We start from the raw sequence: 25,918 nt of genomic DNA, 5'->3' as shown, positions 1-25,918 counted from the left end.
TTTGTCTTTTACATGGGTCGCACAGGTCAGGCAGTAGCAGTAAATAATCTTGTAATTCAATTTTTGTAATGTAATTCAAGCATGCTTCATACTTTCTAAGTAACATTTCTCAGACTCTTCTCAGAAAGTAGGAGAAAGAAGATGCTCACCTCGCCAGTATTTGTGTCCTGGAGCATATATGGAATATTAAGTGTGTAAAAAAAAGCTTGTCATAAATGATTGTGATCGTAATAAATACATATTTTAATAGAGGCAGGACTTCATTTCAATTCATTTCTGACTGACTCAAACAATTAGTGGGTCCAAATGGAACAGAATTATCATGTATAAACCTTCTTCTGCGGGGGACATTTTTCACCCACCAGTTCCAGGTGCACGGCTTTATACGTAGTGATGTCATAACCAAAGCATCTATCTTGAAGGAGAATCATTAGATTGCACTGATGGATGGAAAATATCACCATCGTAGCACAAGGAATGTGGTTCTGTGCACCTAATGCAGTAGAGTTCACCGGACCATCGCACCCTGATGTGTTCTGACTCAACTTAAATTTATTTATTTAAATGCAATTAATCACGATTCATTAATGATAAAGACCTTTGTTCGAGGCCCAGCCCAAGCCTTTAGTGGTTAAAATCATAAATCAAAGACCAAAGAGTTTCACCCTGTGGAGTGTCACCTCCATGATAACCGAGGGTCTACAAATCCACTTCAAGACATTGTGATTCATGTATGCTAGCTGGCGTCTCACTTAATGGTTCTCTTGTGGTGAGAGTTACGAACATTGTAACATAGTCGACGACTGTTGGTCGCAAAGCTATAAGTAATATCTTGTTTGTTTTCTTTGTGTCATTTGTCCACACAGCATGCTGAGAAGCAACCGCATCAGCTGCGTGAGCAACAGCAGCTTTGTGGGTTTGAGCTCGGTGCGTCTCCTGTCGCTTTACGATAACCAGATCACCTCCATGAACCCAGGAGCCTTCGACACGCTGCACTCTCTCTCCACACTGTGAGTCGAAACAACAGCACTGATGCCTCTTTAAACTTCAACTTCGCTTCAGCGATGACATTAATCCTCTGCTTCCTCAGAAACCTTCTGGCCAATCCCTTCAACTGCAACTGTCACCTGACCTGGCTCGGTGACTGGCTGAGGAGGAAGCGCATTGTCACCGGCAACCCTCGCTGCCAAAGCCCTTACTTTCTGAAGGAGATCCCCATACAGGATGTGGCAGTCCAGGACTTCGCCTGTGAAGAAGGTGAGATGGAAGAGTGTGGGATGCAGATCGAGGAGAAGCTGACTATGTCCTCACCAGGTAACGATGAGAACAGCTGCTCTCCGGTGTTGAGGTGTCCGGCGGAGTGCTCCTGTCTGGACACTGTGGTGCGCTGCAGCAACAAGGGCCTTACCACGCTGCCCAAAGGTCTGCCCAAGGAGACCACTGAACTGTGAGTTCATAAGTCAGCCTTGACACATACAAAATGCATGAGAAGACAAGCTAATACCAGTGAAATACAGATTCAGTTCTGAATTATTCTTAGAGAAATGTTCATTAAATGTTGAATACATGTTCAGTTCCAACTAGCATGCAACAAAACGTCACCATTCCAAATCATTTATCAGTTCTACCTTATCCTTGTCAGTGCCCCCTCAAGGGCCTTTTAAGGTGGACTGTTAAGCAGTTCCATGAAAGATGCATGGTGCAAGCTTTCCACTTGCTTGTATTCATCCAGGAGGATTGAGAACCAGTCAGCTATGATTCGAAACGCGTAGACGTGCTGCATAATATCATGGACGATAAACAATCCACCCAGCAGCTTTCCAATGCGGTCCTGGTCTCATTTCACATTTATGAACCACAAGTGAGTTTACAAACTATTAGGGTTGCACAATTGTCCACATTTTATTAGAAATGCTTCATAATTTGGTGGAAAAGTGCCTCCACAGCACATTTGCTGAAACTTCCATCCTTCCATGAGACAGACAACCAGTGATGATGTGGAAATGATTGCTCTAAATTACACTCGCCGCATCACGGTGGTTTTTCATTGTATTTTCCGTGTCCAATATTAACAGGAAAAGTATTAATATATTGAATTGGTAGTGTTTTGCCACAGTGCGCGTGATGTGCGATGTGATTCCAGTCGTGTGAGAAAGAGCGGCAGCAGCTATAATTTATTCTGATGCTTGTGGGAATATTGCGCTCATGTGTTTATAATGGCTCGTAGTGTAATGACTCTTCACACTGCTGAAGACCAGGAATTTCCCACATGACTAAATATCATCTCTCCGCCCCACCTCACCCCCCTCTCTCTTTTTTGGACCTCACTGTTTTCAAACCTCTCCATTCCCACGTCTCTCCCTCCCTCTCCCAGGTATCTGGACGGTAACCACTTCACCCAGGTTCCAGTGGAGCTCTCCAATTACAAACACCTGACGCTCATGTAAGTGTCACACACACATATCAGCAGCGCACTAATTCACTAATCACAAGTTCGTCCAAAAGCTGGAGGAGAGAAGGGGTCATGACTTGGCTTGTGTTTCCTGCACACAACACTGACTGGAATGTTGTTGGAGATCCTGTCTGGCCCTTTAGAGAGTTGGTTTTCTGATGAGCGTAAAATGTGTTCTGCATTATGTTTGTGTGTCAGTTACTGCAGCATGTGTTGTCAACACTGCCTGTGAGTGTCTTCATGTTTGCTTCCTTTACAGTGATTTGAGTAACAACCAGATCAGCACGTTGTCCAACCACAGCCTCAGTAACATGTCCGAGCTGCTTACCCTGTGAGTCCGGCTTTACATCATCCTCATGCAGTGTGTGTGTGTGTGTGTGTGTTATAAAGTCACAGGAAATACCAACCTTTGAATGCCAAAGCAGAGCTGTCCATAACCACCAGTCCTTGGCACTCCAGCCATCTGGCCTCATGCAGAGCATGAATAATATAGATTATTACCGCAGGCGCCTATTCTTGGAAGGATAATGTCAAACTTTTTGCAACATCTGGCCACATAAAGAAAATTGCAGGATTAGGGAGAACACTTCTGGTGTCACAGTTTCCCGCTGCCATCAAGTGGACCCCTCTTGTTGCCGGGAAACAAGCTGAAGTTGCATATTATCATCAGCACGGCGATCTGAAGAGTGCTTTCCCTTTAAATGATTAAAGATGACGATAGGTGGATTAAAACAACTTATGACAAGATAGAATGTGCTGTAGGAAGCACAAGTCTCAGCTCCTAGATAAAAAATAAACAAATAAAATAAATGCAAGCCTATAGGGAGATCAAAAGTTATTTTCTGGACCACTTTGCCTCATGCGCCGGATCACACATATGCTGTTCCTCAGTTGAAATGTGAAATGATATGAGTTTCGACGACATTTGTGCTTTATTTGCTTGTGAAAACACATAATTATTTGGGCTACAGTCTTATGTACGAGGTCACACCAGAATCCGACTGCCCCGGCGCTATGGCAGATGCTAAATGTGCTAAACTATCAGGTTGGAGATAGTTAAACACTTGAATCTGTCCCGCATTCTAGCTCACACTCGACCGATTATCCATGAGCTTTATAGTTCATATCACACAAAACCTAAGTAACTTTTGATGCCGGTCAAAAGGCAGTGCTATCACGGCCTTAGACTGTATCATTCAGATTCACAGACATCATGTGTCAGATCTAAGGCATTTTTCAAGCTCGGTCAGAAAATAACTCACCATTGACTCCCGTTCATATTTTTTGTTAACTCAGGTCCCATGAGGCGGAAGTAGATGGGCAGGACTTATGCTCCCCATAGGCAAAGCTTGTGAGGGGAGAAGACTATGGTGTGATGTAAAGACAAATTCCCCGATGTATGTGTCCAGAACCAGGCTAGCAAGGCTGCATGGTGTGGAAGTAGCAACTGCACGCTCTCAGAATTAAGGTTGCCGGTTCATATCCAGCATGGAGCGAAGTTCCCGCACCTAAGTTTGGACCAACCAGGCTTTGTGAACTTAAAGGATGCAAGCCCGTGAACCATGACATCATCAATGGGCATGTCGTATCAGTCACTTCGGGAAACTATATTGGCCAACTCACATGCCAATACCTCAAAGACGTAATCGCCTTCTATGTCTCCACATCATTAAAAGTGGTTACATGCTTGACAGTCGAATGAAAGCAAAGGCTTTCAGAATAGATATTGAGTCACAGAATCCACTACAGCTCCAGAATCAGAACTGTGCTGGTGTAAGAGGCTCTGTATGGGGATGAGATGAGTAAATATAATGGCCCATCTAGTGTGAACCAAAATGTTTCCAATGAATGAATCTGTTAATGTCTGTATGTAATAAGATGTTAAGGAGAGCAATACAGTTTACACATATAAGCTATGTTGCTCTTCACCTCATCATACTTGGTTCAAAATGATCAGCATACTAATGGTTATCTTTTTTTTTATGTGGGGATAAAGAATCCTGAGTTACAACCGCCTGCGGTGCATACCAGTGCGGGCGTTTGATGGACTCAAGTCTCTTCGCTTATTGTGAGTATCTGTAACAGAAGCAAAACTGCCGGTTCTCAATCGCCCACATGTGCGCCACACATTCCGGCTCAACCTTCGCTCTCCCGTAGGTCTCTCCATGGTAACGACATATCGCTGATACCAGAAGGAGCCTTCAAAGACCTGGCATCTCTTTCCCACCTGTGAGAAGCACACAGACACACACTTCTCAATCTCCTTGATCAATACCACTTGTTCATAGTAGCACCCCCTTTTCACAGCAATATTACATATTCCTTCTTTGCCAAGCATTCAAATAATAGATGTAGGTAGATAAGTCTTAACAGAGGTATCCTTGCTTACTCTCCTCTCACTGTCCTGCAGGGCTCTGGGCGCCAACCCTCTGTACTGCGACTGCCACATGCAGTGGCTGTCAGACTGGGTGAAGAGTGGCTACAAGGAACCAGGCATCGCCCGCTGCGCTGGGCCTGGAGATATGACAGATAAACTGCTGCTCACCACACCGTCCAAGAAGTTCACCTGCACAGGTGGATACATCCTCTTGATCTGATGTCCACTTATAAATATCTATATATTTATACTAGTGGTGGGACTGATGATTACGATTAATTAATTAAAATAACACTATTATGATTAATTAAGTATAACCAAAAATTTTTTTTAATTTAACATGATAAAATCTAAATTCTGATACAAATATATTTCCACTGCTCTGAATGTATTTGAAATTCTTATACAAATATTTTCAAGACATTAAAAGGGCTTTATAAGGTGATATCAAAACTTGAATATAGCCACCATCCTGATTTATTGTGCTATTGTCTAACTGATGCAAAATAATTACATTACTTTTTATTAATTATTTTACTTTATTTTGTTTAAATGTATGTATCGGTCCATCAAATTCATTCAAATTGAAAGATGTGGCTTCTTGTGGCAAATATTCTTATGCAATTTAACTGCGATTAATTCATCTCAAATTAACTAGATTAATTTTTTAAATCGAATCCCACCCCTAATTTATACATATAACTTTTGGCAAAGGCTTTTCACCATGAGAACCACAAGAGAACGTTAGTGGGCCTGATAAAGCTTTGGCTGCCGCAAAAAAGCCTAGCTGTGTTGCATATTTATCTCCCAGCATGTGTTTTAGTCAAAAATCCTTTTTATCAATTTTCAAGCCAATATGATGCTCCAAAACATTTTTTTGTTATGTAATGTTTCAATGATCAATGTTCAGTATATTTTTCCTTGTTTACAATTTCACCATGTCACGTATGTGTCATATTTTGAGAGTCACACCAACAACAAAGCACTGTTGTTTTAAAGTTACCAACCAAAGGTGTTTCTTTAGCTCCTCCCTGAATCTGCTGTGGTCTTCTGATTAACTGTACTGTTGAATCACACTACCTGTGAACGCGTGACTGAAACCTATTTTTGACCTAACCTGACTGACGCACGGTAGAGGTTCCTGGGCCGTGTGGTTTTCTGGTAGCAGGTACAGTATCGAACATAAGTACTTTCTCCTCTGTTGGTCTCCTAAGTTCCCTCAGACTGCCCCAACTCGCTTGTGTCCTTCAACCCTGAAGAAAACCAAACCAGCCTTTTTCTCCCTTCAAGCTCCCTGTGTTCCTACCAGCGTTGCTTGTTTGTCAACTTGGGGACTTGTACGTCGCAGGGAAAACACACATATTGTTTTGCATTCATGAGCCGCAACTGTTTCTGCCTGAGCTTGCTAGTTTTCACAGACATTGTACTGCCCCCTCTTGCTCTTGGGCGTGAGAATGTGTTGCTTGTACCCTCACTTGTGATCATAATCTTTGGCTAGTGACTCAATGAACTTGATGATGGGTACAAGTCAGTGAAATCCTTTTTCCTCACTGACTGGTTCTCTCATTGAAAAACTGAAAGATAGATCTAGAGGACCACAACTAAGGGTTTTGACATACAAGTCCCCAAAAATGTATTAATGTGTGTCGTGGTCAGGTTCCACATGGCTAACACAAAAGCCTAAACCTACAGTATACATTTGCTTTTCCACAGGTCCAGTGGAGTTAAGTGTCCAGGCTAAATGTGAGCCCTGTCTGTCCAATCCATGCCAAAATGATGGCACTTGCTCCAATGACCCGGTCAACTACTACCGCTGCAACTGCCCCTTTGGCTTTAAGGTACTGAGTTTTGAAAAAAACAAAGAGTTTTGATGAAACCTTTGTAAATATATGATGTTTTTTGGTGTCCCTAGGGTCAAAACTGCGAAGAGCCAATTCACGCCTGCATCAGCAATCCTTGCCTGAATGGAGGGACCTGCCATCTGAAGGAAGGAGATGGGGGCAACTTCTGGTGAGACATACATGATTTATTTCTGTAGCCTGGATGGGGCTAGAAAATCTTACTTAAACAATGTCCATCTTTCCTGTGTCAGTGGGAAAGGAAACTGGCATATTCAACATCCCAATGACAGACTGACTAACATTTACCGGCTGCACCAAATCTCAGGAACTTACTTACCACTTACCAGAACACTATATTGAAATTGGTCCGTCATGAGTGTCTACTTGATATCCACATGCCGAGCAGGTTGTAAACCACTAACAAGTTGGATGAAGGGATGGAGGTGTGAAGGAAAGGACATGAGAAATTAAAGTTCTGTCAGAGCGGACAAGGCTCTGTGACAGATGCCACCACATCGTGGAGACAGAAGAAGCTGTTAAGGTAGCTCAACATTAGCCAGATGCATGTAAAAACTGCAAGAAATATAAACTAGAGAAACTGGTTTTCAAAGGACTTAATTGGGGCAATAATAAATCTATGTCAAACCAAATGAAGCTAGTTTTTACTTGCAGGCCCACAGGGAAGTTAGCTGCAATACTTTGAAATCAGACTTGCAGTCAGAATGTTTGTGGATGTGAGGCAAGGAAGAACATGAAAGTCGCTCTGGCTGTGTCTCGCTGTGAACGTACCTCTTAAGAAATGGTGGTGTGTCTTCTTCTTGAGCGTGACACAGTCAGGTTCTAAATGTTTCACCACCAAATAAATGGTCTGTCCCTCTAATCCTTCAGCAAGAAGCAGATACAGTTGTTCACAGTCAAGTTTATGGCTTGACGGCGATAAAAGAAGAGAGCGTCGAGAGGCCATTCTTCAAGCTTCTCAGTGGAGTGAAGTGTAACTAATGCTCATCCCACCAGACCTGGTGTGACATCTGTAATCTCTACGCAGATGTTGTTGAGAAAAGTGCCATCTGTCACTTTGTTTTCCCCTTCGCTGTCAAATCCTAGCGGCGTATTCCTTTGCTAGCGGACCATTTCCCAATACCCATGTCATCGCTCAATCGGCTAATAAATCATGCAGCACGTGGGGGTCATGCTGCTCCCACTCGAGAGGATCCACTTAGGAAGAGATGGATTCATTAGGCAGAATTCTGACCTGAAGTCCTCCTGTACTGTGTCTGATTGGCTTGGTTGGAAGTGAAGACTCTACTTTCAAGGGTGTGTTTGCCACCATCGGTCACTTTTCTCCATAAACCTGTGAGCCGCTGACAGCATCAGGAGCGCCTGATGGTGATGGTGCTGCCATGCTAATGGCAGCAGGGGTGAACTTACTGGTCGTAATTGGCTCAAGGGGAGCGTCTGTCCTCTGGACAGCCCTGTTGTGAGGCTGCTATTTTCCTCATTAGGCTGATCAGTATTAACAGGAGGCAGGCTAATGGCTGTCTGTGCGCTGTGGAGCTGGTCTGAACCTCCAGGGATCCATCCATTGATTTGTATTCCCTCTATGTTGCCCGACTCCCTTCCATTCAATATGGTCTTCCGGACGTCTTTATGTGAATGATTTCTGCGTCTGCGCCGCTTAGAGGAGGGATGCCCATGCTGAATATGGGATGAGATATTAGAGCACAAGGTGCCTGCCGTGTCTGTCAACAGATCCCCATGATTTCCTGCGGGGAATAGTCCATAACATTGTGACCACTTGTGTTATTTTCTTCACTTTCGCAAGATCATTAGAAAGAGAGTCACAATATTGACAGACTTGCCTTCATTTTCAGCCAGAGTTTCTGTTTACAATCCGTCGCACCAAAATCGAATCTCACATACTAATTGAGTAGCTGGCTTCAAAATAAACATTGAAGTGTTTCTATTTATGAAGATATATTATATCAGAGTTTCCAAAATCCCCCCCAATTCAGAATGGTCTGTAAAGAATGGAGTGAGCAACAAAAATGGCCTTATAAATAACCCACGATCTGCACTATTTGTCACACATTCTATACTAACTTAGTAAAACATGGCCGCTCTAGAACTTTATACGTGCATGTTTTACACCCAGACGAGTCACCGGAAGACGAAGCGGTTCGTGTAGGCACTAAATTTGTTGCTTTCCAAATTCAATTTCTCAGAAATGGATGAACATGGTTCATTCTAGGTGGCGCCTCAGCTTGCTAACTCTGAGGGCAATGCTTAAACAAACGCTCAAACAAGTATATAGTCACTTCTAAGTCATGCACCGCAATCATCCTAAAATAGAAATTGCCTTCACCTTCATCATTACTTTTTGGCCGTTTTACTCAGTGATATTTGTTCCATTTCAGGTGTGTGTGTCCAGAAGGCTTTGAGGGCGACACGTGTGAGGTCAACATTGATGACTGCGAGGACAACGACTGTGAGAATAACTCCACCTGCGTGGACGGGATCAACAACTACACGTGCATGTGCTCACCTGAGTACACAGGTAACTCACGGTGCCGGCGTGTCCACGTGAGCTGTGCGTCTGCTTTTGCAGTGTGCTAACCGTCTCTGATCGCTAACATTTGTGGCCGTCTTCTCTCTGTTGCTGTCTCGCTCTGCTTTCTGTCCGTCTTTTCTGTGGTCGCAGCTGCTACCAATGAGGTGGAGAGAGGTCAGTCTGTTCTTCTCTGTCCCTGCCGTCTTTCTCTTTTCTCCCACCGCCCTACGTTTCTTTCCTCATTTCCTGTGGTTTATCCCTGCAAACTCAAAAACTGAAATTCATTACCAGGTACTATACTCTCTGGCTCCATGTTAGCAGTGCATGTCCTTGATGTTTAAACACATCACTGACTCTGCAATCCGTCCTCTGAGGAATCTGCCAGCTGCAGCACATAAACTCCGCCCATCTTTAGGAGTCTCAAGGAGTCTTTTGAAGCAAGACCTAAACAGGCAATATATACTGTATGGATGTGTTTATAGTTACGTTTAAATTCCATTAAACGAGTGCAACATTGGACTCTTACATGCACAGACAATAATAGCCGAGTCATTTGTCCACAAACACAGAGCTCTCCGTATTGATTTGCATCTTTACAGAACGGCAGCAGGCATATTTTTATGGGATAAAATTGAGGACATAAAAGTGAATGCAGCCCTCAAGAGAATAAAAAATGAAAAGTGCTGAATCAATTCAAGTGCAGAAAACACAAAGGTACTGCAACAGTCACATTGGTGAGATGATTTACTCAAAAACACAAACGTACTGCAACAGTCACATTAGTGAGATGATTTACTCATGTAAGAGATTATATTCGTAGGACACGAGCTGATTATCGGGTAAGATTTTAATTATCTTGTGTTGTCTGGACTGAGTTTATTCCTCAGGGATTTATTTGGAATCAATTCGGAGGTCCGAGGAGACAGCGCATCGCAACACACCTGGGAATGCCGTATTTGACATTCCCAGAAATGAGATCATTTATCAGAAGGCTGTGTTAGTGCTGCCCATGGGAGAGTCATCCATCATCACACACACACAAACACACACACGCACACAGGAGCCAAACAGACTGAAAGATTGGAATGTTACATGTTGGAACTTTCTTGACAAATGATATTCTTAAGTGTGAAATTCTTGTTTATGTTTGCTCGTGTAAGTGTGTTCTTAAGTCTGTGTGAATAAGACCCTGGATGTGTGTTTCTCCAGGTGAGCTTTGCGAAGAAAAGCTGGACTTCTGCGCACCAGAGTTGAACCCGTGCCAACATGACTCCAAGTGCATTCTCATCAATAAAGGATACAAGTGAGTTATACAGCTACAAAAAAAAATCAAATCAAGCAATAACATAAGGTCAAATAAAAAGGTCAATTTTATTTTACCTTAAAATTGACATTTGTAGTTCAAAAGTTGAGCTAGTCTCCTCCTGCCTTTGACAGGTGTGAGTGCACTCCAGGTTATGTAGGTGAGCACTGTGAGTTGGACTTCGACGACTGTAAAGATAACAAATGTCAAAATGGAGGCCATTGCATTGACGCGGTCGACGGGTACACGTGCGTCTGTCCGCAGGGGTACAGGTGAGTAACGCCACCAGTCACTGTGTCTTACGAGTTAGCTGATGTGTGTCACTCACTTCACTGTCCTGAACTACTTTAATTTACTTGAAGAACTATGAAATGGATAATGGAATAAAAGTTTTAAAAAAAAGATAATGATGCTCTTGGACCTTTCATACTCAATGAAAGTTGCTGAAGTATTGTAGTGCATATCAAACAACAAAATACCAGAAACATTTTTTTTTAGATCATGAACAGCAGCCACTGATGTGTGGCGTATGTGTGGCTGTTTTTGTTGCCAGATCCTGAAGAAAACAACGGCCATAATTAGTACATTAAAAAAAAATGTGAAATGTAATTTCTCCAAATCTAAATTATTCTTACTTTCTATAAATAATTGCTGTCATATTACATTATTTTCAAAAAACACAAAGTAGAATGAAGATTACAGGATATTGAAGCAGGTCAAGGTACAAATATACAGTACAGCCACACTTCCTAAATGTGTCGCCTGTTTCTCAGTGGGTTGTTCTGCGAGTTTTCCCCCCCGATGGTCCTTCCTCGCACCAGTCCATGCGACAACCACGACTGCCTCAACGGGGCGCAGTGCGTAGTCATGGGAGCGGACCCCCGCTGTCAGTGTCTTCATGGCTATGAGGGAGAACGCTGCGAGACGCTGGTCAGTGTCAACTTTGTCGACCGAGAGTCGTACCTGCAACTCCCGTCCAACCTGATCTCACCGCAGACCAACATCAGCCTGCAGGTGAGTGCTGAAACTGACGTTCAAATTTGGCTCATGTGGTGGTAATATTTCTGGCTGACTATCTCTAATGTACATTTGATAGAATACATTTTGCATTTTTCAACTGAAGTAGTTGTGTTGCAACTAGGTGTTCATTTATAACTTTGCTTGAATCAGCATTTTGTATTGTAGTGAATTTTGCCTGCAAGATAAACATTTCAAAGAATGTGTTTTTGCTCCATTAGTAAGCACTGCATTATTTATTTTGTAATATGTGAGTCCATTGTGCGTCCAAAATGCGTTATTTCTGTAATAAAAAAATGCCATGTAGTTCCACTTCTGGTGTTGACAAAGCAGTGCACGAGCAGCTCCAGTTTGTCACAAATGGAAATGCTGGTTTGTTTCTCAGATTGCTACAGATGAGGACAGTGGGGTGTTGCTGTACAAAGGGGATAATGATCACATTGCCATGGAGCTGTTCAGAGGACGGCTGCGGGTCAGCTACGATACCGGCGCCTACCCTCCGTCAGCCATTTACAGGTGAACATTCATCCTCACGGCGCCTCGTTCTCATGATGAACGACTCTTACGCTGATGCTAATCATGTCTGTCTCAGCGTGGAGACGGTGAATGATGGGACTTTCCACGCCGTCGAGCTGGTGGCGTCCGATGACACTCTGTCTCTGTCCATCGACGGGGGGCTGCCAAAATCCATCCACTCCATCAGTAAACAGTCCACACTCAACATCGACTCGCCGCTTTATCTGGGAGGTGAGCAGATCGGCTTTGGCGAGCTCATTATTTCACTTTTAAAAATAGAATTCACTGACAAGTTCGTCTGCACAGAATAGAAGAATGAAATTATCTGGAACATCTTCAGCGATGGACGTTCATTAATAAAACTGGCTGTGAGGTGTTCATTAGCTCAGGTGACTGCAGAGGTCACACCAGGCTGTCATGGCTACTGAAGGTTGGACCCAAGTGCAAGGTGTGCTGGTCGACAGAAGGCACGGAGAGGAGAGTAATTCAAGAAATGAATGAATAGAGACGAGACAACTTACAGACAAACTCGTAAGGAGAACAAAAGGTGCCGGAACCAGAGCGCGGACCGGAAACTACACGTGGGGACTGGGGAAGAATCTGGAACCGAACTAGAATCAAGCCTAAATAACGCAGAGAACACAAGCACAAGCTCAGGAGGCCCAGTAAACAAAAAGCGCTTGGTGGTGGAAAACACACACGAGAATATAACTACGTCAATGAGAAATGAAAAGTGAGGCTTGCAAAACGCGCACACGTGGGTAGAATAGCGAAGGAGAGGAGAGAAACAGAAATGGAGGGAGGAAGAACAGGGAACTAAGAAAGTGTCTGAAATGGAATTCAAGCGCACACAGGAGCTAGAAAATTCTAGGGAATGGAACAAGAGAGTTTAAGTCTTGGAAGAGTTTACCGTGAAGGAACGCGAAGCAACCATCTGACGGCACAAGTTGGCGTTGAGGCATTGATATCAATGGGAGGCTTGGAGGATGATCAAATGCACGCCTGCTGTGCCGCTCGAAAAGCTGAATGGAAAGAAGGAAGAGGAAACACAGGAACAACCGGGAGTGACCAAAATAATAGCATGAAACAACACGGACAAAACAGTCAAACAAAGTGCGGACATGACACAGGCTTTCCAGCTTGACTTCTAGTAGACTAGTTATTCGTTTAGAAAAATAAATACTGGTCTTTGAAAAGTATATCTGAAACTCCATTGCTACTCTTTAATGTTCCGTATTTAAAACTTGGCGAATAACAAATAGTGAATAACTCCACATTGTTTAACTGTTACAGTTGAAAGATTGAAAGTCTGAATGAATAATATAGCACATGAAGAAGAGCATGTGTGAACCAGTGGAGTCGTTTCTCTTCTAGGGATGCCTGAACGGACCTCAGCCTCGGGCGGCCTGTCAGCTCTGCAGCACAGCTCCAGTGGACGCAATGGCACCAGCTTCCACGGCTGCCTGCGTAATCTATACATCAACGGGAAGCTCCAGGACCTCGGAGCGGGATCTGGACCTGCAGGCTCGGAGAAGGCGCAGAGCACTGGCAGAAGCTGGCTGGGTCAGGGGGTGGAGCCGGGCTGCCAGCCGTGTCAAAGAGGAGCATGTGAGCAAGGAGACTGCCACCCCACTGGCCATCGGGGATTCACATGCACCTGCCACCCGGGTTGGACTGGAACGTTGTGTGATGAACAAGTCAACAATCCATGCGATGGCAACAAGTGAGTTCAGAGCTTCTCACTGGAATATCCCTCTATTAAAGCTGTCAAATAACCATGGGGAACCAGTGACATCCAGTGTGTGTTGTGTCAACAATACAAAGGTGTATTTATCACGTTAGCTCCTGTGACTAAAATGACATCTGTGTCGTCGAACTTCAGGTGTGTCCACGGGACCTGCTTCGCCATCAACTCCTACTCTTACTCCTGCCGCTGCCAGCCAGGCTTTGCCGGCGTCCTCTGTGACGCGCAGAATCAGGAGTCCTCCGCCGCCTGCAGCCTACTCTACTGCAAACACGGCAAATGTCGAGTGTCAGGGTTGGGCAAGGCGTACTGCGAATGTAACAGCGGCTACACAGGAGAGGCATGTGACAAAGGTGAGCGCCGCTTCCGCCTTCAACATTTATGAGCAGAACTAACCAAGTAGTTTCCGCTTTGTGTGTTTTATAACTCTCTGTCTTAACTCTTCTAATCTGCTGCCTCTTCAAACCAGCTTCTTCTGAGCTTCCTCTCAGTCCCCCTCGAGGGGTCACTCAGGTGAGGCTGTCGGGTCCAATAGAAAGTAGCTCGTCCATTTGCATGGCTCCATGTAGTAGATCATCTCCCACATAAATGTGGCTTCAGTTCTTCTCTCATGTTTGAAGCATGTGATGGGACCTTGTTATGTTGCTAGGGGTGGTTTCTCTTTGGCAATGGCCAAAGAATAACAAATAATCAGGGTCATGTTTTACTTTTTTACTATGAAGTGGACACAATGTTCCGAATATTCACACACACAGGGGTTGCCACAGAAACTCCGTCTCCTACGCCATAACCCCCCTTCATCACCGAGTCACGCTCATTGTCTTCCTTCTGTTCTTTTCAGTTTTTAGGAATTTTCCATGATAATGTTTGACATTTGTAGCCTCCACTTGCTCACGTGTGGAAGGCCAAAGCGTATCACTCATAATATCACCATGCTTTGTTGTAATTCTCACCTTTGTCGTCCGAGTGACTAATGTTGACCCGGTTTTCCCGCAGAGGTGGCCTGTCGAGGTGAACGGGTCCGAGATTACTACCAGAGCCAGCAAGGCTACGCGGCGTGCCAAACCCAGGAGAAGGTCTCCCGTCTAGAGTGTCGGGGCAGCTGCACTGGGGGTGCAGACGGACTGGCGACCTGCTGCACCCCCCTACGCAGCAAACGCAGGAAATACACCTTCCAGTGCACCGACGGTTCCTCCTTTGTCCAGGAAGTGGAGAAAGTCGTCAAGTGTGGCTGTACAAAGTGTTCCTCGTAAAAGATAAAGAGACAGCACCCTCCGATTTTTCACTTCTACAGTTTTGTGTTCCTGCCCGACCTGACAAACCCAACACCACTCATCCCGCCATTTGTATTTCTGGGGAAAAAAGAAAAAAAAAATCCTTCCTTGTCAGTGCTGGACTGATGATTGATGGGGATGTTGAATCATATTGTAAAAAAAAAACAGACTATTTTTATTACGAAGTGGAGAAAAAAAAAAGACATTTCCTCGCTTCTTTTTATCAGTCATGATGACTCCGATGGTGTGCCACTGTCCCTTCCCTGGAGGACTGACCCGGTCAGTGACAGCTTCCTGTAGAACTTCCTGCTCCCCATGTCTGTGAGTGTTTTAGAAATAACCTTAACTGGTAGTAACACAGACTCGCCACTAGGATGCGCTGCATTTTTGACACAAGAAGGCAAAAGGGAGACCCACGACTGCTGCCTGTGTGACAAAGTTCCTCAAGACTGTGTGACGGTGCTCCACACAGATGTGGTGTTTTATACAGCTACTGAACAACACATACAAACTCACTAAGTTCTATATCACCTGCCACGACTCTGTTTACCCCACCGTCATGATGACAAGTATTTATTGTATCATAAATACCTGTACTTATTCAGTAGATCCCCATGTATCAATCTGATTCTCTTTTAATATATATTAATTTATATTGTCCTTATTTTTGTATTAAAAAGACATAATCTGTTACGATAGCTGAACTAACAAAAACGGTGTCCTCTTATTTTGATTGAAAATGTGTTTTTTGGATCACTGAGACTGTTGTGCTTGCCAGAGACCTTAGTTACATTTTAATCTACAAATGTGACGTGAAGACCGTGTATATTTTTGTTTCCTAAAAGTTTGTACTGTGCTAATGCCAGAAGGTCTTTATATTAGAGTTTCAAAACACTCTTGTGCGTAGCATTGACCCTAGAAGATGCTTAGAACTGTTTTTACCTTTTTAACAAATTGATGCTTCAACAATACTGTGACTTTTTTCTAAATGAAACTACTTTGTTAGCCCCTCGCTCTCAGATGTTAACATGTTGCTGCTAAGTTTTTTTGTACCGTAGACTTGGATCCTGATCTGTGTGTTCTATAGAACTTCCTGCGCCTTGTGTAACAGATAAATATGTCCACACCTCTACACATGTGCATTGTGCTTTATAGCATCCCATCCCCTCCGACCCCTGACTAATGTCAGCTCCCTGACTGATGTTTGTTAATTAAACACAATATTTACCTCACGCCTTTCACCTTTGCATTTATTCCTAACAGCTCCATGCATCTTAGCTGCATCTTATAATTCTCCAAAAAATGTTTCTTTATTTGGAAATATAATGAATGAATTTTTGACTGTTATAACATTCTTTCCTTGGTCATCTTTGGTGTGGTGTTGTGACTTAAAGAGCCTCTATTTTTCCAAGCAGGGAGGTCAGCCAGAAAGAATCAACAGGGCCCAGTATGGGACTCTGCTTGAAACCTTTTTCACACCCAGCAGTTGAAGATAATCAGGAGGTATGATGGGTGACGCTGCTGTGCACACCGCAGGGAGGAAACAGACCTTCTTTCTGAAAGAAACACTCAAGAAACTGCAGGATATGTTTGGCCCCTGCATCCAACAGCAGACTTCTTTTGTGGGTGACTTGAAAGAACGGGTTTACCCATATAAACCTCAAACAATTCCAGAACTCAGACTGTACTGTGGACTGAGCCAGTATTTGTGAGCAAGAACATTGTAGTCCTCTAAAGGACAATAATCCATTAAAGGGGGCCTCTTTTGCAACTTATTTCCTTCAGGAATCAAATAGTAATATAATGCAATAGTAATATAGAAGCTATGTAATTTCAAAGTTGAAGTGAAGTTATAGATTACAAACTGGCCACCTCACTCAAAGCATATTTATTTGGGAGAGCAAGAGGGACTATGGTGATACTTGTTGTGCTGCTGTGTCCAGTCCAGTTCCAACTGATCACAAATATCAATCACCGATGCATTTAGAACAGCTTGGTCACACCTGTTTGTCAATGAAAACAACATTGACTACTATGTCTTATGATAGTTGCAACATAAACGGCAACACTGTTTTGTGTCGACAGGGAAAAGCATTATATTTCCTTTTTTTTTAAGTGAGCTATTTTAACTAGGGGTGGGATATTTGTATAAGAATTTCAATTTTATAAGAATTTCAAGTACATTCAGAGTAGTGGAAACCCTGGCATTGTGTAGTGAAAAACATCCCTGAACAAAACCAAACAGATGCTTTTGTTTGCTTTTGTTCAGGGATTCCTTCATGTTTGTTGTTGTTGTTGTTGTCATCCTAGGTGTGACGTGTCTTGTGCATCAGTGTGATCAGTGGACCAGGAACTCCTGCACTGACAAAGGTTCCCTGTTGTCTGGAGAGCAAACTGTTAAACAAAATTCAATTAAAACGATTAATTGAGATTAAACATTTTCAATACATTTGTTGTAATTAATTAATGGTAATTAACTTGTTAAAGTCCCACCACATTTTTTTTCGTTATTGTCTTCAGTGTTTCAGTGGCAACCTTTATTGACATCAAGATTTTGTGATGCATGACAAAATTAAATGCCAGGGGTGTAACATTTATTACACGTCGTCACTTGGCGGTGTTGGCATGACACAAGTGTCAAGCGTGGCGTGAGAGCGGGTGAGAAGCCTTATCATGTCACATGATCAGGTCAGACGGCTCCATGACCACAGCCTAACTGAGCATTCAGAGTAGAGGTTAGATCACTGACCCTGACACCGAGCACCAGCTGACACCGGGGACTTTTGAACATCAGCGCAGACAAGTGGGATCAGCTCCCAATTCTTTTTGCTGCAAAAGCAAACAGGAAACCTCAAGCCCCCACGATTCTCTTTGAGCGCATCAACACACCCCACACCTCGGTTGGCTTTCCAGTCTGGCCACCGGGGCTGCTGTACAGCTTCCTACCTCTCCTGCTTAGGTTACTCTTTTTGCACCAAGTGTAAACACAGAGAGCTCACAGTGCTGATGGTGGCACCTGAGAGCTTGGGAAGCAGTTAGTTTCTCGTCCTGGTCCACCCCTGACATTCCTGGACCTCTCACATAAGCAGGGGAAGCTCACAGTCTCCACCAGTCCTGAGACCTCCACCTCTGGAGGTCTGGATGTTGAGGGGATGAGACTAACAAAGGTGATGCCTGGAAGTGGTCGGTTTTTCCTGCAGGAAATCCCAACAACCCATTTGATTCAAATGTGTTGTCTGAATAGCATATGTATGTTAATTCATTTATAAATGACTGTAATGTACAATCATTGTATTATATCATATTCCTTTCATGAGAACACAGCTTTATCAAAGGAGAACTAGACAGTAAACAGAACACTTGCTGTCTATAAACTACCCAGTACTAAATTGGAGGAAAACACTACAAATATTTGAAGAATATGTCACATTTTCAAACATTTTTTAAATAAACTAAACATCATCATCCAGTGCCACACAAATAGGTTTCGTTTGTCACACACATATATATTTGATCAAAAACGACGTAGCTACATTGTACTTGGCTTGACTGAAAAAACATAGAAGTGAACTGTAGAGTTTGGACACTGAAGCAGGTGCAGCCATCAAACGGAAAGAAATGGGACTCGAAATGACGAGCTTTGTGACGTGGTCACTCGTGCTTTTTCGGCCCGAAACGAACATGCCCGAGTGCGAGCAGCAGGTCGTGAAAAATGGCCGCGACCAGTGTACCCGCGTCGCGAGCAAAAACATCCAAAGTGTGGGACCACTTCACCCTAAATTCGTCAAAGACACGGATCACTTGTTCGGTTTGCAAAATGGACCTTGCTTATCATGGCAGCACGACTACGATGCGGGAGCATTTGAAGCGGAAGCATTTCGGATATTTGGAGGAGTCTCTTTGGTACGATAGTTCGGTCACACTTCAGACTAGGGAACATATATACATATCACCCTAAACTGCTTATTCGTGTCTGGTTTAATAGCATATTGGCGTGTAATAAATCATTATAGTGTTCACCAAAAGTTCACACTAAACAACATACTTACTTATTATTGACCGTTAATAACCAGGCTGTTGGTTTATTCATAGATTATTATTCTATAGTGTGACCCACAGTTCACTTGTTAGCAGCCCCAGACTGACGATCACCTGACTACAGTCTACAGACACCTGCCAATTGTGTGCAGCTGTTTGTTTGGGAGACAATCCTGCACCCACAGTGACGCTCTTGTGGAACACTCCTGATGTTCAGCTTCTGCCAAACCATTTCCATCTGTTTCTAGAATCAAACACAGTAGATTTACATGGATGCTCTTCATTTTAATAGCGCATTTCAGTTTTGCCCGACAGATGTCTTGATTATTATTCATGTTACTTTTGCAGTGCAAAGAAAAGCAATAGCACAAACTATGGCTTTCTGTTGGAGAGGCAACCGTGTACCCCACAGCAAGTCGCTGCCCACACTGAGTGAGTACTTTACCTTGGTTGGGATGAAATGGTGCTGTGAACGTGTGTATCTCTGCTGGTCCATGTGCACAAGCACAAAAGCTGTGTTTGGTCATAAGCATTAAGTGAGGAAGCGATAGCAGATGGATTGCTTGTGAGAAACACAGCAATATATTTACTACACGCTTGGATTGGCTAATGGTAAATGATGCACGCCACCTGCTACTGCAGCTTATTGTAATTCATGTTATTTTGTCCCTCGCCACTGACTGCATCATGTTAATCAAATATGTTTGTCTCCTTTTCAGCCATGCTTTGGATGGCTTTGTCCAAATGGCTCCTCTGTGTTCCACTGAAACGGCGGAAAGATGCACAGACAGCATCTTGCACATGATAGTGAAAGACATGCGGCCTCTGTCGATGGTTGAAGATGAAGGGTTCCAGGAAATGATCAAGGTGTTCAACCCAAATTATTCTCTCCCGTCAAAAGACAGTTTCAAGGAGATGATGGAGAGCGAGTATGAGGGAAGGAAAATGGCGTTGAAGAGTATTCTTCAGGGGGCGGCTGGTGTTGCCCTCACCACTGACGTGTGGACCAGTGTTCCTGCAGAGGCCTATCTTGGGGTGATGTGCCACTTTGTTGGAGAAGACTGGAGCATGCAGTCATACAGTCTGTCAACAACGCTGCTCGAGGACGGACATACTGCTGAGATCATTGCAGAGTGGCTAGAGAGTGTTGTTGCCTCGTTTGACATATCACCTGACAAGATCAACGCAGTTGTCCACGACAATAGTGTGAACGTTGTCGCGGCAGTGAAGATTTTGTCAGACAAGCATGGATGGACATCAGTGGCATGTGCAGGTCACACCCTGAACCTGGTGGTGGAGTGCGCGACGAGCGACAACCAAACAATGACAACGTGCGTAGCTGCAGCAAGAGGTCTTGTGCATCACTTCCGGGTGAGTGAGTTGGCCAGCAGCAAGCTGAGGGATAAGCAGCAGAAAATGGGCACGCCTCACCAAGCGCTTGTGTCCGATGTAAGTTCTTGTTGGAACAGTACCTATCTCATGCTAGCCCGGCTGCTGGAGCAAAGATGGCCCCTGACTGCCGCACTGTCTGACCTGGCAGTGGCACCAAAAGGTAGACCCGACCTGGATCTCAAGCCTGAACATTGGGCCGTTCTTGAGGAGTTTTGCCAGGCAGTTGAGCCGTTCGATGGGGCTACAGTGATTCTGAGAGGTCATGAGTATGTTACCCTGTCTGCTATTCCACATCTGGTGCATAGCCTGGGCAAGTCCATCCAGTCTCTATCTTTTGACACCTCAGCAGTCCAGTTGTTCCAGACTCAGGTGATGGAGCAAATAAGTACAAGATGGCATGAACTCTCAGTTTTCCACGATGACTTTCCAAATAAAGCACTTCTTGCTGCTGCTCTGGACCCCCGGTTTAGAAAACTCAAATTCTTGTCTCCTCAGGAAGCTTTCAAGGTCAAGAGCATCGTTCAGTCCATCGCATTTGCTTTAAGTAAAGAGCTGAAGCAGATCAAATCCGACGAGACGGAGTCTGTCGTCACCACAGCAGTCCACACACCGAAACCAGGTGCCAAGTCAAGCTTCATTGCTAAAGTGCTGGGACCTGACACCAGTGATGAGGAAGAGGAGGATGAGGAGCAAAAAATGAACCAAACTGTGCAGAATGAGGTTCTTGTGTACTTTGGGGATCACCCCGCAGCAAAGCGAGAGGATCCGCTGTCATGGTGGAGAACGAATGCCACTCGCTTCCCAACACTTTCCAAGCTTGCGCGGGTGTTCCTGTGTATCCCAGCGACGTCGACACCAGCCGAGCTGCTATTTTCTGCACCGGGGAACGTTGCCTCGAAGCTCCGAGCCGGTCTGAGCGCTGAGCATGTTGACATGCAGGTCTTTCTACACCACAATCACAGGCTGAAGAATCACATAGGCGCGGATTGTGTTCTGAAGGTGGAGTTAAACACTTAGTTACGCTAACAAGTTCATGTTAAGTTGTGTTCCCAGATCTGCCCAGCATGTAAGTATATTGTGTGTTTTATGTTCAAATTTGCACTTTAGTTTCACTCTTGTTGTTCATGTTTCCGTTCTGTTTTGTTCATAATAATGTGTGACATGAGGTGTCGTGTAACCAGACGACACACTCGTGTTAGGAGGTATATTGTGGCTTCAATTGTCAAAGTCATTTCCTTCAAATGTGTTTCATTTATGTCAGTATTTATGTTGCTTTTTAAGCAGACTTTAAAACTATTTTCAAATTAAACATTTGCAGGAATCACAATGAGGTTTCGAGTGTTACTCGTGGATTTGTTAAAGCATTTTCCATGCAAATGAAACAAACCGGCGGCTGCACTGACTCCTACCGGTGGAAAAAGTTCTGAATGAGCTGAGATTGTGGTCTTCTTTCCTCTAGTGTAGTGTAGTGATTTTTTTAATCGATATATATACTACGCATTTTTCTTAATGAAGGGCCTTTTAGTTTGATGAAGCATTTTTATTTGTCATTGTTAAAGATGTAAACATTTACTGCTTTTCAATTTTTCTCCTAATCATTGACCCACAATTGCCTGATCTTCACGCTCCAGTCGCCGTCCTTCTTCCTGCTCAAGGCTGTCCAGCAGACACGTTTCAATGAGAGCCGCAGTGACAGTGTAGGGGTCACAGTTGGAGGCTGGTCGTCGGTCCTCCAAGTATCCGCAGCCTCTCCGACTGACCAGACCCGGAATACGAACACTGACGTTCCGCTCGGCGACGGCGCTGGAGAACTGAGTGAAGCTGGAGGTGGTGGGGTGAGAGATCAGACGAGACATGTTGTCTCTGCCCTGGCGAGGGTCGTACACTTGGAGGTGTTGGTGGTGACGCTTGCTCAACTTCTCGATGGCATCTTCAATATATCTGTCGTTCAACGTACACAAAATGACTTCACTTGACACTGGTGCTGTCAGTCACACATCACTCACCTGAGCCCTCCTTCACTCCTCATCTCTTTGGTGCTGAAGTTCACGTGGCATCCTGACGTCACGTGGATGCTCTTCACCGGTACGACATCTAAAGAGGCGACGAGCCCAAAGTCTTCACACACACGATGCAGAATGTAACGGGACATCCACAGATGATCTCCCATCTCGATCCCCTCGCACGGGCCGACCTGGAACTCCCACTGAGCAGACACACACTCTCATCATGGACATTCACTCTTCAGATGGAACATGTACATTCCCTCCTCCACCCCCGCCTCCGATCCGTGATGTCTATAGTGACCTCCTCGAACCCGCACATCCTGCCTTGTCATAACTTTGTCATTTTTGACTTCTTCTGTCTTATCCTGCTAGAAAAATCAGTTGAGTAGGATGTATTCAGGTTCAAACCTGCACACGTGACAACATCTGTGAGGTCACATGACTCTCAGATAACAGGAAACAGCACAATTCATCCAAAAGAATCTTGGATTTTATTCTCACCTTTTGTTGGGAACACACACTACTGCAGTTCAGCCTGGCTGTTGTCTTTGTTATATTTGGTTCATGAGAAATAATAATTATTGAAGACTTAAAATTCCAGAGGGAACAGAAAATAGATGCACTTTTGGTGTAATAATAAGTTATTTTAGAGGCAAAAAGAGAGTCTATCATGAGGTGGCCATAACGTTCTTTCAAATATTTGTGTTTGCTGAGCAGTTAGGCGGTAACGCGCCATCATGTGTGGACTGCCGTCGTACCTGCGAGGGCAGAGCCTCAGCGTTGGTTCCAAACACCTTTATTCCAGCGTACAAGCAGGCTTTATGGTGACAGATGCTGACGTCTCTGCCGTAGATTTTGTTCAGACCCACACCACAGGACACTGAAAACACCACACAACCATGAACACTGAAGCAGAACCAGCCAGCTGCGGTCAACCTTCATCTCACCTCGCGCTGGTATGAACCCGTTGCCGGGCCATGCGTACGGCCTGGAGTCTAAATCGATGAGCGTGAACTCCTGCTCCATCCCGAACCAGGGCTCGAATCTTGCCGCCTGCCTCATGACCTCCACACACTTGGAACGCTGATTAAAAGCTGATGTTGGGGGGCGGGAATGAAGAAGAAATGTGGTTGAACTTTTGAATCTTATAAGATGTCTGGAACCCAGAGAAACTGCCATTATACTGATAAGTCATCCTTACAGTTGAGCTACCAAGCTGTTCACCACTTAAAATATTCAAGATTTATATTGAGAAAATGTCAAGAATATAAAACAAGGTTGCATTTTAGGTTTGGGAGCATATAATACCCTAAATAAACTGCTTACTCATATGTGTATTTCCAGCATATTATTCAATTATTACTCATAATAAAATACTTATTAGCATCCTGTGAAGCCTGATTATGTTTTACATTAGATTTCCCTCTTGTCCTCTTGTTTTATATTATTAAAATTACTGTTCTTCTTCCGTCCATCTGTCTTTTGGCTTGACGGCCCCTCACAACAGTGGCCGTATAAAATGTGTCCCCTTAGGAAACTGATTATTTTAAAAAGTTGCATACATAGGCTCCGGACTACAGTATTGCCATAATAACTGCCATTCAGCAGGCTGTTGTCCAAAACAAAAGACTTACGGTAGTGTGTTGCATTTCAGCTTAAGAAGTTAAAAGATTGATATTCTCCACGTATGTTTTTTTAGAGGGTCACATACTGTTATAGCAGTTTTTTTCCCCAAATGCCCTTCGTGCGGAGCTTTCGTAATGCCGACAGTTGACTTTTAAAACATGTACAAACATGTCTCGTTGTATGAGTCATCAAAAATGTATGTAATATGAAAACTAATGTCTGATTACAAACATACGGTGTGAAATGTTTCAATGAAAGTGGCCCTGTTTCAACAAAGCATTTCAGAATTGGGAGTACCAGGACCAAGAATGTGATAAAGGAAGACCTAAAGAGGACAGGTGCAACGGGAAACACCAGAAGAAGTCATTGTTGGGATTGTGTTTGTTATCTTAGTAGGCAACATATTTGAAATAGCTCAATACCAGTCGGTGGACTCGGTGAAAGGTGTTTTACCTGCAGGCGACTTGTTAATGTCTACCACTTCACAGAGAACCAGTTTGTTCGGGTCACGCAGAAAAGGATCTCGGAATAGGCGGATCGGGATCAGGTAGATCTCAAGATGCCTGCCCTGGTCCAACCAAACTGCATTCCATTCAGGGATGTCTGGAGAAAAAAAGAGAGTGGAAACTTGGCAGAAACTAAAGCAGCTGTTGAGAAAGCAGGTGACACAGTTTATGTCCGGTGATGCTGCAGTGAGTTGGATGTGAGTGCTGCAGCCTGCAGCAACATCACGCATGACTTATTGCAGAATATCCTGGATCAGATTGTACAGGCGAGTGATGACATGTGCTGAATAGACATGACTGATGACAGATTTGTACCGACGCATTCAAGTATCTGGGAAACTGACTTATAACATGTTGTGCTTGAGATGTTCAGAGCTGTGGAAGATTTCATTAGAAGCTCCTCAGGTCAGCACCAGTGTTGCTTCGTGTGTCTGTTATTGGCATCACTCAAAAAGTGCTGAATGGATTTACATGGTTGGAAATGGGCCTGACCTGACGGCCGAGACACCAAGTGATGCGAGTTTGAATTCCAGCAGGGAACTTGAGCCAACGCAATTGCTCAATCATGGAAGCATTGGTTTCAATTGATATTAAATTGGTTTGATTGGTGTTGAGGAGTTGACCTTACCTGTGATTGCAGCTGGCTCCTGGTCAAAGGTCCTGGTTTTACTTTCAAGAGTTTCTCCAGTCTTATTGATCCACACATATGTGACCAGACAGTTCTTGGAGTCCAGCGACAGGTAATGATCCCTCGCTGTCTTGTGAAGAAGCAGACTTCTGGACTGGAAAGACATGTTGTAAGCTGGCACCAACCTCTATGATCCACTGGAAAGGACTTGCAGGTTAGATGAGGGCAGACAAATGCTGATACCTGGTTGACACCCCAGTTCTTTAAGTACAATGGTAAGAGAAGGGCGGAGCATACGCAAGACAGAACAGGAATCTTTGAAACTGCCTCTACAACAGTGCTTCTTAACCATAGGGCCGGGGGCCCATGGTTGGGCCGCAAGCGCCTCCTTGAGGGCCACTAAATTTTTTTTTTGTTTTGCAGCTTGCTCAGTTTTAATACATTCGCCACATATGGTTGCAGTAGTGACTCACTGAATTGACTTGACAGCTTGCAAATCTGTGATAGTTAACAACCATGGAAGCTCTTAATACAATTCTTCCAGCTCTGCTTGAAGACAAGCTTCGCCAGCTCAACGTTCCTGACTCCCTCTGCAGATGGATTACAGACTTCCTGACCAGCCGGAGTCAGCGTGTGCGGCTGGGGACAAC

At 44.1% G+C, this 25,918-nt stretch overlaps 3 protein-coding genes across 19 annotated transcripts in view; 2 read left to right on the top strand and 1 right to left on the bottom strand.

The window, feature by feature from the left end:
- The window catches only part of LOC128753932 (slit homolog 2 protein-like), an 82,287-nt gene extending 65,992 nt beyond the window's left edge, over positions 1-16,295 (top strand). For 4 of the 16 annotated variants that reach the window (XM_053856152.1, XM_053856156.1, XM_053856154.1 and 1 more), the window contains 20 exons: positions 867-1,010; positions 1,091-1,447; positions 2,375-2,443; positions 2,712-2,783; positions 4,449-4,520; positions 4,610-4,681; positions 4,863-5,026; positions 5,965-5,997; positions 6,543-6,667; positions 6,742-6,839; positions 9,085-9,224; positions 9,369-9,392; positions 10,428-10,521; positions 10,656-10,793; positions 11,295-11,535; positions 11,924-12,054; positions 12,131-12,285; positions 13,429-13,777; positions 13,937-14,151; positions 14,795-16,295. In XM_053856152.1, the coding sequence (XP_053712127.1) occupies positions 867-1,010; positions 1,091-1,447; positions 2,375-2,443; positions 2,712-2,783; positions 4,449-4,520; positions 4,610-4,681; positions 4,863-5,026; positions 5,965-5,997; positions 6,543-6,667; positions 6,742-6,839; positions 9,085-9,224; positions 9,369-9,392; positions 10,428-10,521; positions 10,656-10,793; positions 11,295-11,535; positions 11,924-12,054; positions 12,131-12,285; positions 13,429-13,777; positions 13,937-14,151; positions 14,795-15,051 (2,950 nt within the window). In that variant the 3' untranslated portion in view covers positions 15,052-16,295. Of the gene's footprint in view, positions 1-866; positions 1,011-1,090; positions 1,448-2,374; positions 2,444-2,711; positions 2,784-4,448; positions 4,521-4,609; positions 4,682-4,862; positions 5,027-5,964; positions 5,998-6,542; positions 6,668-6,741; positions 6,840-9,084; positions 9,225-9,368; positions 9,393-10,427; positions 10,522-10,655; positions 10,794-11,294; positions 11,536-11,923; positions 12,055-12,130; positions 12,286-13,428; positions 13,778-13,936; positions 14,152-14,267; positions 14,312-14,794 lie in introns of all 16 variants that reach the window. The other 12 variants (XM_053856165.1, XM_053856164.1, XM_053856162.1 and 9 more) reach the window with 7 other exon arrangements.
- A 2,478-nt stretch (positions 16,296-18,773) lies between these two features.
- LOC128754484 (E3 SUMO-protein ligase ZBED1-like) lies at positions 18,774-21,753 on the top strand. 2 transcript variants are annotated; one of them, XM_053857137.1, is made up of 4 exons: positions 18,774-18,975; positions 19,459-19,542; positions 19,830-20,481; positions 20,998-21,753. In XM_053857137.1, exons 1-4 carry the CDS (start codon positions 18,785-18,787, stop codon positions 21,517-21,519), a joined length of 1,449 nt encoding a protein of 482 aa, XP_053713112.1. In that variant the 5' UTR covers positions 18,774-18,784; the 3' UTR covers positions 21,520-21,753. The 2 variants fall into 2 exon arrangements, with proteins under 2 accessions (XP_053713112.1, XP_053713111.1); XM_053857136.1 differs by having other exon boundaries at positions 19,830-21,753.
- A 344-nt stretch (positions 21,754-22,097) lies between these two features.
- LOC128753579 (glutamine synthetase-like) lies at positions 22,098-24,699 on the bottom strand. Its single transcript, XM_053855361.1, has 5 exons — positions 24,588-24,699; positions 23,456-23,602; positions 23,267-23,388; positions 22,509-22,708; positions 22,098-22,443 (listed from the first exon to the last, which is right to left on the bottom strand). Exons 2-5 carry the CDS (start codon positions 23,568-23,570, stop codon positions 22,098-22,100), a joined length of 783 nt encoding a protein of 260 aa, XP_053711336.1. The 5' UTR covers positions 23,571-23,602; positions 24,588-24,699.
- Between the last annotated feature and the right edge of the window lie 1,219 nt (positions 24,700-25,918).

The sequence above is a fragment of the Synchiropus splendidus genome, chromosome 2, assembly GCF_027744825.2.
Source record: "Synchiropus splendidus isolate RoL2022-P1 chromosome 2, RoL_Sspl_1.0, whole genome shotgun sequence".
In the NCBI taxonomy this organism is placed as follows: Eukaryota; Metazoa; Chordata; class Actinopteri; order Syngnathiformes; family Callionymidae; genus Synchiropus; species Synchiropus splendidus.
Note: the sequence above shows the minus strand (reverse complement) of the source record. Positions and strands in the feature narration are given on the sequence as shown.

Coding starts and splice junctions, on each gene's coding strand:
- LOC128754484 (XM_053857136.1), top strand. CDS start 18,785: ATGGCCGCGACCAGTGTACCCGCGTCGCGAGCAAAAACATCCAAAGTG. Junction 18,976..19,458: donor TATTTGGAGGAGTCTCTTTG/GTACGATAGTTC, acceptor TTACTTTTGCAG/TGCAAAGAAAAGCAATAGCA. Junction 19,543..19,829: donor CAAGTCGCTGCCCACACTGA/GTGAGTACTTTA, acceptor TCTCCTTTTCAG/CCATGCTTTGGATGGCTTTG.
- LOC128753579 (XM_053855361.1), bottom strand. CDS start 23,570: ATGAGGCAGGCGGCAAGATTCGAGCCCTGGTTCGGGATGGAGCAGGAG. Junction 23,389..23,455: donor CGGGTTCATACCAGCGCGAG/GTGAGATGAAGG, acceptor TGGTGTTTTCAG/TGTCCTGTGGTGTGGGTCTG. Junction 22,444..22,508: donor AGGAGTGAAGGAGGGCTCAG/GTGAGTGATGTG, acceptor GTTGAACGACAG/ATATATTGAAGATGCCATCG.